This window comes from Populus nigra, chromosome 4, assembly GCF_951802175.1.
Source record: "Populus nigra chromosome 4, ddPopNigr1.1, whole genome shotgun sequence".
Lineage (NCBI taxonomy): Eukaryota > Viridiplantae > Streptophyta > Magnoliopsida > Malpighiales > Salicaceae > Populus > Populus nigra.
In genome coordinates, this window is record NC_084855.1 from 12,816,029 (window position 1) to 12,825,925 (window position 9,897).

Sequence of the window (9,897 nt, forward strand, 5' to 3'; positions counted from 1 at the left end):
TGTGTTTGAGTTCTGGAATTTCCCAACAACTGGTATCAGAGCTTGTTCTTGAAAAAGAGGGTGTTTGATCCAAACTCAAAAATCAAAGTTCTCAAAACGTGTTTTTGACATTACCATCGCGTAGAGGAAGAAGAAACGAATTCACTGGTGAAAACCCGGCAAAGAACCGACGTCCTGCATGCCCGCACGCGCCAACACGCGCCGACGACAGCACTGTCCACGCGCGACCAGTCGCGCCACGCTCTCCACGCGTCGTATTCACCCGATTGTCTGCAACTGAACCGGGTTGACCCGCCACGTCATCAGCCACGCCAGCAATCATGCACAGTCATCAGCCACGTCATCAGACCAGTCAGCAGACACGTCATCACCTGCCACGTCAGCAGAAATTACGCGTGCATTTTGCCACGTCAGCAAAAGTGGGTCCCGGTTGGCCTACGTGGATGCCACGTCATCTGGACACGTCAGCAAACGTGAGTTTTGATCCAGTGCTTCGCAGACACTATTCTGGCCTGACACGCGGCTTCTTCTGCACCGTCCGTTGATCCAAAACTTTGATTGTTAAGATCTGAGCCATCCGAAGTCCGATTTGGGTGATCTCAGTGTCCTTTCCAATATTTTTGGCCGTTCCGGACACATCTGTAAGGTCAGATTTGACAAATTCAAATCGAAGACACATTAAATATGGCAGATGAAATAAAGGCTGCGGGAATTGAAAATTTTGATGGATCAGATTTTGGATATTGGAAAATGCAAATTGAAGACTATTTATATGGGAAGAAACTTCATCTTCCTCTGTTGGGGAGCAAACCAGAAAATATGCCAGAAGAAGATTGGTTGCTTCTTGATAGACAAGTTTTGGGTATTATCCGGTTATCTTTATCAAGAAGAGTTGCTCACAATGTTACAAAAGAAAGATCCACTGCAAGACTGATGGAAGCCCTGTCTGGGATGTATGAGAAGCCCTCAGCAAATAACAAAGTGCACCTGATGAAGAAGTTGTTCAACTTGAAGATGACAGAAAGCACCTCTGTTACACAGCATCTCAACAACTTCAATACTATCACAAATCAATTGTCATCTGTAGAGATTGAGTTTGATGATGAGATCCGTGCACTCATTTTACTAGCTTCACTTCCAAGCAGTTGGGAAGGTATGAGGACAGCCGTGAGCAACTCAGCTGGAAAATCCAAACTGAAATATGATGATATCCGAGACTTGATTTTAGCTGAAGAAGTGCGAAGGAAAGACTCAGGTGAAAGTTCAAGTTTAGGATCAGCTCTCAACATTAACACTCGGGGGAGGAGACAGGATAGAGGTTTATCCAGAGGCAGATCCAAATCAAGATACAGAAGTAAAAGCAAGTTCGGACCCAGAAAGCAGGTTGAATGTTGGAATTGTGGCAAACCTGGTCATTTCATGAGGAATTGCACAAAACCAAAAAAACCTGAAGCTGACTCTGCAAACGCTACCACAGATGAGGTGCAAGACACTTTGATTCTTGCTGTACAAAGTCCAATTGATGATTGGATTCTTGATTCTGGTGCTTCATTCCACTGTACACCACACCATGAGATGATGCAAAACTATGTTGCTGGAGATCACGGTGTAGTCTATCTGGCTGATGGACAACCAATGAAGATTGTGGGTATAGGAGAAGTGCAGATCAAGACAATGAATGGATCTACATGGAACTTGCAAAATGTAAGGCATGTTCCTGGACTAAAGAAGAAGCTGATCTCAGTCGGACAACTTGATGAGAGTGGTCATTCAATCCTTTTTTCTGGAGGTATGTGGAAGGTATCAAAGGGAGCAATGGTTTTGGCTCGTGGAAAGAAAACCGGCACCCTGTATATGACCACAAGATTTGCAGACATTATTGCCTATACTGAAGCAGAAGATCAAGCACAGCTATGGCACTGTAGACTCGGCCATATGAGTCAAAAGGGGATGAAGATACTTCAGTCGAAGGGAAAACTGCCAGAGCTTAAAAATGTTGATTTAGACATTTGTGAAAGCTGTGTTCTTGGAAAACAGAAGAAGCTTAGTTTCTTAAAGGTTGGCAGGGCCTTAAGACCAAGAAAGCTAGAACTAGTGCACACAGATTTATGGGGACCGTCTCCAGTGGCATCTCTTGGAGGTTCTCGGTATTACGTAACTTTCATTGATGATTTCAGCAGAAAGGTATGGGTCTACTTTCTGAAAAATAAATCTGATGTGTTCGAAACATTCAAGAAGTGGAAGGCTATGGTTGAGAATGAATCAGGTTTAAAGTTGAAATGCTTAAGATCTGATAATGGAGGAGAATACATTGATGGAGGTTTCAAGGAGTATTGCGCTGTTAATGGTATCAGAATGGAAAAGACCATTCCAGGCACACCACAACAGAATGGCATTGCTGAAAGAATGAACCGGACCATCAATGAACGAGCTAGAAGCATGAGGCTGTATTCAGGGCTACCTCAAACATTCTGGGCTGACGCAGTTCATACTGCAGTTTACTTGATCAACCGTGGACCATCAGTTCCTTTGGAGTTCAGATTGCCCGAGGAAGTATGGAGAGGAAAAGAGGTACAACTTTCTCATTTAAAGGTCTTTGGGTGTGTTTCCTATGTGCATATAGATTCTGATGCTCGCAACAAGCTAGATGCCAAATCCAAGAAATGTTTCTTCATTGGCTATGGAGATGAAGAATTTGGATTTCGGTTCTGGGATGATCAGAACAGAAAGATTATCAAAAGCAGGAATGTGATCTTCAATGAGAAAGTTTTCTACAAAGACAGATCAAGTGTAGAAACAGATATGGCTGATTCAGATACAAGTCCACAAAAATCTGAATTCATAAGATTAGAAGGCCTTCCCGATGTTACCGAGCAGAAAAAAACTCAAGAGTCTTTACAAGAAGATTCAAGCACATCTGTACCCACCACTACACAAGAAGATGCAGAGCCAAGTGAACCAATTGTTTATGTTCGCAGGTCTTCAAGGACTGTAAAGCCCCCACAACGGTTCACACTTCTACTGAATTATATTTTGCTGACAGATGGTGGTGAGCCGCTAAGCTATGAAGAATCCTTACAAGATGGAAACTCAAGCAAGTGAGAATTAGCCATGAAGGATGAGATGAGTTCGTTGCTGAAGAACAAGACTTGGGAGCTAACCACACTGCCTGAAGGAAAGAAGGCTTTGCAAAACAAATGGGTCTACAGAGTAAAGACTGAGCATGACGGAAGCAAACGGTTCAAGGCAAGACTTGTTGTAAAAGGGTTTCAACAAAAGAAAGGGATTGACTACTCTGAGATATTTTCTCCAGTTGTGAAGCTTACAACAATCAGAGTTGTTCTGGGGATAGTAGCAGCAGAGAATTTACATCTTGAACAATTAGATGTAAAAACAGCCTTTCTTCATGGAGAATTGGAGGAAGACATTTACATGCAACAACCAGAGGGGTTTGAAATACAAGGAAAGGAGAAACAAGTCTGCAAGCTAAAGAAAAGCTTATACGGCTTGAAGCAAGCTCCAAGACAGTGGTACAAGAAGTTTGATAACTTCATGTGTAGTTCGGGATACACAAGATGTCAGGCTGATCATTGTTGCTATGTCAAACATTTTGACAACTCCTATATCATTCTACTATTATATGTGGATGATATGTTGATTGCAGGATCTAGCATTGAGGAGATTGACAAGCTGAAACAACAATTGTCAAAACAGTTTGAAATGAAGGATCTGGGAGCTGCTAAACAAATACTTGGCATGAGAATCATCAGAGATAAAGATAAAGGCATACTAAAGCTCTCACAAACAGAGTATGTCAAGAAGGTTCTCAGCAGGTTTAGTATGGATAATGCTAAACCAGTAAGTACACCTCTAGGGAATCATTTCAAGCTCAGCAAAGACCAGTCACCACAAACTGAGCTAGAATGTGGATACATGGATAAGATTCCATACGCCTCAGCTATCGGCTCTTTGATGTATGTTATGGTCTGTACCAGACCAGACATTGCCCATGCAGTGGGAGTTGTAAGCCGATATATGAGCAATCCTGGAAAGCAGCATTGGGAGGCGGTGAAATGGATCATGAGATACTTAAAAGGTTCATTAGAGACATGTCTCACCTTCACAGCTGGTGGTTTGAAACTTGAAGGTTTTGTAGACGCTGATCTAGCAGGAGATGTTGATAGCCGAAAGAGCACTACAGGATATGTATATACTCTAGGAGGTACTGCTGTTTCCTAGAGTTCTACCTTGCAAAAGATCGTCGCTCTTTCAACAACAGAAGCTGAATATGTTGTAGTCTCAGAATCTGCAAAAGAGATCGTATGGCTGCAGAGTTTTCTGAAAGAATTGGGCAAGATGAATGGAAAGGGTACTTTGTATAGCGACAGTCAGAGTGCAATCTTCCTTGCCAAGAATCCAGCATTTCACTCTAGGACTAAGCATATTCAGATCAAATATCACTTCATCCGACAATTGCTAGACGATGAGCAACTGATGCTAGAAAAGGTCTGTGGAAGCAAGAATCCAGCTGACATGTTAACCAAAGGAGTTACACTCGATAAACTGAAGTTGTGTAAAACTTCAGTTGGTCTTCAAGGATAAAAGATGATTTCATTGTTTGTCTCCAAGTGGGAGATTGTTAGTTAGTGGAGACAAACAATGTCCCACCATATGCAAATGGGAATACCTAATCTCCCACTTGGCACATGGTGGAGGACACAAACGGTGGGCATAAATCAAGGCATGATTTATGCCCCTTCACTCCCATCTTGTATACATATAAGCTCAGTGAAGAGCTGCGAGTGAGTGTGTGAAAAACACAGAGAGAACAAAAGAGAAGTGAGAGTAGCAGAGAGAGCTTGAGTGAGTAGAGTTGAGTTGAGAAGAGTTTTCTCCTCCTTCTTTGTTTGTATTGTTTCTTTGAAGTGATTAATACAAACCAGTAGCTCCGTGGAGTAGGCACGTTGCCGAACCACGTAAATTGATGTGTGTTTGAGTTCTGGAATTTCCCAACACCCAGGAGTTGGAATCTCTTATTGTCTTGGACAACATGGATGGGCCATTCTGTAGTTTAAAGATGCCGAGCTGGGAAGATAAAAGGAGAAGAAAGCCTAGGCTGCTAGCCAAGTGCTTGTTGGTGTCTTGTCCAAAGTTATTGAAATCAAACTAGAATATCTCCAGAATGAATCACCAAAAGAAAGAAAGAAAAACAAGTGAAGGGGATAAATGAAAGAAAGATGAAAAGTACCTTCAGAAAGCATGAAATCATTTCCGCAAAAATTGATGCCCAGAAATATCTTATGGGCCAGGGTAAGAGCACCCCTTTTGCCTGTGAGCATCTGCAGAGTGAAATGGATTCACTTCAAAGGTGCATTTGGACCTGGGTTGTGAGGGCTTGAGAAGTCATGGTTCATTAATGAGAAACTATCTACAGCATCACTCAAGCTCTGAAGATCCTCTGGACTGAAGTCATGAGGTTGGAGCTTCTCTAAATATGGTGGACAAATAATGTAGGCCTACTGTAAATGTTGCTTCCCATTCCGTGATGAGCTTACAGAACGCATTGCATGCCCAAGTTGTTTAATAAACTGCAGCGCCTTGCAGGCCCGGACACAATCCTCAAAATCCCGCCACAGTGTGTTGATGGTTTCATCTACTAGCAAATGGATTGCGGATACTTGGATTGTAAGCATAAAATCAGGAAAAAACTACATGTTTTTGAAGTCAAAAATTTATACGAAACCTTTGATCGCACATTGAAGCAAGAAAATCATGAATTAGCAATTTTCCTTTCCTTTTTTTTTTTTCTTGATATGAACTAAACAGTTTTCTCCTCATCAGTTTGGTTTATAAATAAGGCACTGAAAAATTTAACATGGAGTACGATACATAGAACACAATATTTTGGTAGGTTTCAATAAAAATCAGATCCTAACAAAAATTGAGCTATAAAAGAAGCCTTATACAAGTCAACAGTTACCTTATTCCTCATTCAGGATCATGCAAGACACCATAAGCTGCCCACCTTGACCAGGGCTCAAGCACATTGCCGTCATATTCCATTTCCCTACAAATAGAGAAGAATCAACAGGCAACCAGAACTAAAGTAAAGCCAAATGGATGGTTTTCTTGACCTAAGAATGGTCAGAAGTACTAAAATTTTGAACACCTGAGGATCCATACGCAGACAAGTAAAAATTGCCCATTCGTAGTTTACACAAGATTTTCTAAAAAATATAGACTTCAAGTGATCAGTGTTTGGACTACCTGAAAATATTTTTTAAATTTAAACAATATGCAGAACTGGTTAGTTTAAAATACTCATGCACGTTTCTGAATTTGCTTTATTATAATCTAGTGACTGTCTCGTCCAATTTATTGATGCCCAACTCCACATGATTTCAGATAGCATCACTTGGATCAATTATCAGATAGCTACTGGATTACATTTTCTTAAGAAAAAAATCCAAACAATTCCCTATTACAAAAGCAGAGAAGAGTAAATGAAACATAAAGTGGTTTGGGCTTACCAGAGCATCTCCATTCCTTCTAAGCTCCGAAATCCATCCCATATCAGCATTATGTCTCCCCTCCAGAACTAACCCAGCACCTTGACTGGGCAACACAAAACAAAAGGAACGAATTATAACATACCAATCAAAATTACAAAAAAGAAGAAGTTATATTTGCTGTAAATGCAGAAATCAGAAAATACACAGCTCTTCAAATCATACAAAACAGGCGATAAATGCGTAAACTTATTGGTAAACAGCTTCGCCATTTCATATCCCTTGGAGTTTCTAGAAACTATCATCATAACACTCTGGTTAACTAATTCACTAAATAAAGAAGGAAAAATGGAATGCCATTGGGATATACGCAGCATATACCTTGGAGACTGTAATGTAGGCCAATACAGGATATTTGCCTTCATTCTTCGAAACTTTTGTATTTTCCTACGACGATATTTCGATTTTAAACAAAATAACTATTTGCAGCAAATGATTAGTTAGCGATTAACAGCAACCGCAAGATACTTACGTCGAGGATTTCTTGGTGATGCACGTCGGTTTTAACGACTCCGTCTTCTTCAAACTGTACTGATTGAAACACTCACAGTCACTGCGGCTGGGGCTGCACTTGCCCATGGCCATGGCCAGTCCATAACCACCCAACCAACCAACTTCACTCTCGTGTGGAAATGAAACGAGTTGCCTTTTTATATGTATCTGGGCTTTAGAAGAGGCTCTAGTTAGGCCCAAGTGACATTTTTGTCCTTCTATTTTTGCACAGGTACATGCAGTTAAGAGGAAATAGATAAATTTTTTTTTATTATTACTATATATCTGATCTGAATTCTGAATGCAATCAAAGAAAAGGAAAGGGCTTTTGCTCTTTGGAGATAAACCCCAGAGTGCGAGTGTGTCTTCCTCTGCTATTTTCAGCTCAAACGCTACGAACGACCATCTTGTCTTGATTAAAGAAGGTAACTTTTATCCTCTTGCTTCTATTCGCCTACCTCTCTCTGTTATATCTTGTTCCTCTAAAATTGCCTAAGCTTAAATATGGAGCCTAAGCTCATGTTCTCCTCATCCATTGCTTCGCTATCTACTTCTTTACCCTTTTTTCTCTCACAAAAGTCTTCTTATTTCCTCGAAAGACCCAAACTTTCTGTCAGAACCAATCTCTCTGTTTCACCTTTTCAACTAGAAAATTCGCAGTTTTTAGGTAATGGTTTGGTTTTTGAAGAGAGAAACGGGTCTTTTAGTAGCAAGTTCAGAAAAACCCGTCTCCCATTTGAGCCCGTTAGAGCTGCTGGTGTCAAGTGGAGAAAGGAGCGTCCTTTTGATAATGTTATTGACAGGGACAAGAAGTTGAAATTAGTTATGAAGATAAGGAAGATTTTGGTTAATCAACCCAATAGAATTATGTTACTTAGGGAATTGGGTAAGTTTAGAAGAGAATTGGGTCTTACGAAGAAGCGTCGATTTATTGCTTTGTTGAAGAAATTCCCTGCGGTGTTTGAGATTGTGGAAGAAGGGGTTTATTCATTGCAATTCAGATTGACGCCCGAGGCTGAAAGGCTGTATCTAGAGGAATTGAAGGTTAGGAATGAGATGGAGGATCTGTTGGTTCTGAAGTTGAGGAAATTATTGATGATGTCAATGGATAAGCGGATTTTGTTGGAGAAAATAGCCCATTTGAAGACTGATTTTGGGTTACCTTTTGAATTTCGGGATACGATTTGTCATAGATATCCACAATACTTTAGAGTTGTTGCAACTGGAAGGGGTCCTGCATTAGAATTAACTCATTGGGATCCTGAGCTTGCAGTATCAGCCGCTGAATTAGCTGACGAGGAAAATCGAGCCAAAGAGCTGCAAGAGAAAGATTTGATAATTGATAGACCACTAAAGTTTAACAGAGTGAAGCTGCCTAAGGGCTTACAGCTTTCCAAGAGTGAAATGAGAAGGGTTTGCCAGTTCAGAGACATACCTTACATATCTCCTTATTCAGACTTTTCCCATCTGAGATCAGGTTCGAAGGAGAAGGAAAAACATGCTTGTGGGGTTGTTCATGAGATTTTAAGTCTCACAGTTGAGAAGCGGATCCTTGTTGATCATCTTACTCATTTTCGAGAGGAGTTCAGATTCTCTCAGCAGCTGAGGGGGATGCTAATAAGACATCCTGATTTGTTTTACGTGTCTTTGAAAGGGGATAGGGATTCAGTTTTCCTTAGGGAAGCATATTGTGATTCTCATTTGGTAGAGAAGGACCGGCTTTTGCTCATCAAAGAGAAGCTTCGTTCTCTAGTTATGGTTCCTAGATTCCCTCGGAGAGGTGCTCCGAAGACAGATTCTGTAGGTGGAGAAGATGGAACTTCGGGGCATGAAGACGGAATTATTAAGGAGGCTGAAGATTGGTCTGATATTGATAGTTACTTGAGTGGTGATGAGCTCAATGATGATGAAGATGATGATTATGAAGATGATTGGAGTGATGAAGATGATGATATGCCCCCAGATTTTGAAGATGATGATGATGATGGAACTGTGAGAATTCGTTTGAGCAAATCAATCAAGCAGACAGATACTGTAACAAATGACAAAGAGAAGGTGCTCACTCCTGTGTTTCCTGATGGCCGGCCAAGAGAGCTTTGGTGAATGAGATTCAAATCTGCCATATGCATCATTAGCTGTGCCCTGGTGTAGGGTCACTGCTCCAAGAGGCTATCATCATAGCATTGCTACAGTAAGTGTGAGTTTTCTGGATGAAGAACATAGATTTCACAAGGTTATTCAAAAGTATGGGTCCAGACCATGTTCTCGAGTTTGAAGTCTCAGGAAGTACCTTGCAAATGGAGACATGCAGCAATAGCATGTGCCTTCTTCTCTTCAAACTTGTGCAAAACTTAGAGTTATGGCTTCTGAACTTCTGAAACCATTAAAAGAAAACTTTTTTGCATGGATAATAGGTCTTTGTATCTTGTTTTCAATATGTAGTAGTTTATGCCTTCTGTTAATATAATTAACCTAATAGCCTTTTCAAATTATAAACATAGATCTTTTTGGAATGTTATATTTCTGTTTAAATCGTTAAGCTGATTTTCTCATTAATCATGGAAGCACCCTCTAATAGTGAATATTGATACTGAAATCTGTGAGGTCCTCATATGTAGCTGACTAAAGCCAAAATTACGTGGTGGGTTGATGGCTTCTAACTTCCATTTCCGAAATATTATTTAGCTTTCGTTCTGCAATAAGTTCTATCAGCTGTCTATATGTATATATGGCGATGCTTTTGTTAAAATAACCTGCCAGCTGCAACTTGTTTGCAGATTGAGACCACAACATTGGATATCTATTTTAGGGCTTGACAATAACTCTATATTCAGAT

At 40.6% G+C, this 9,897-nt stretch overlaps 1 protein-coding gene across 1 annotated transcript; it reads left to right on the top strand.

Moving 5' to 3' along the window:
• The first annotated feature begins 7,334 nt into the window (after nt 1-7,334).
• Nucleotides 7,335-9,557, top strand: LOC133690461 (protein WHAT'S THIS FACTOR 1 homolog, chloroplastic-like). The gene has a single exon (XM_062110680.1). It carries the CDS (start codon nt 7,566-7,568, stop codon nt 9,162-9,164), a length of 1,599 nt encoding a protein of 532 aa, XP_061966664.1. The 5' UTR covers nt 7,335-7,565; the 3' UTR covers nt 9,165-9,557.
• Nucleotides 9,558-9,897: the final 340 nt, after the last annotated feature.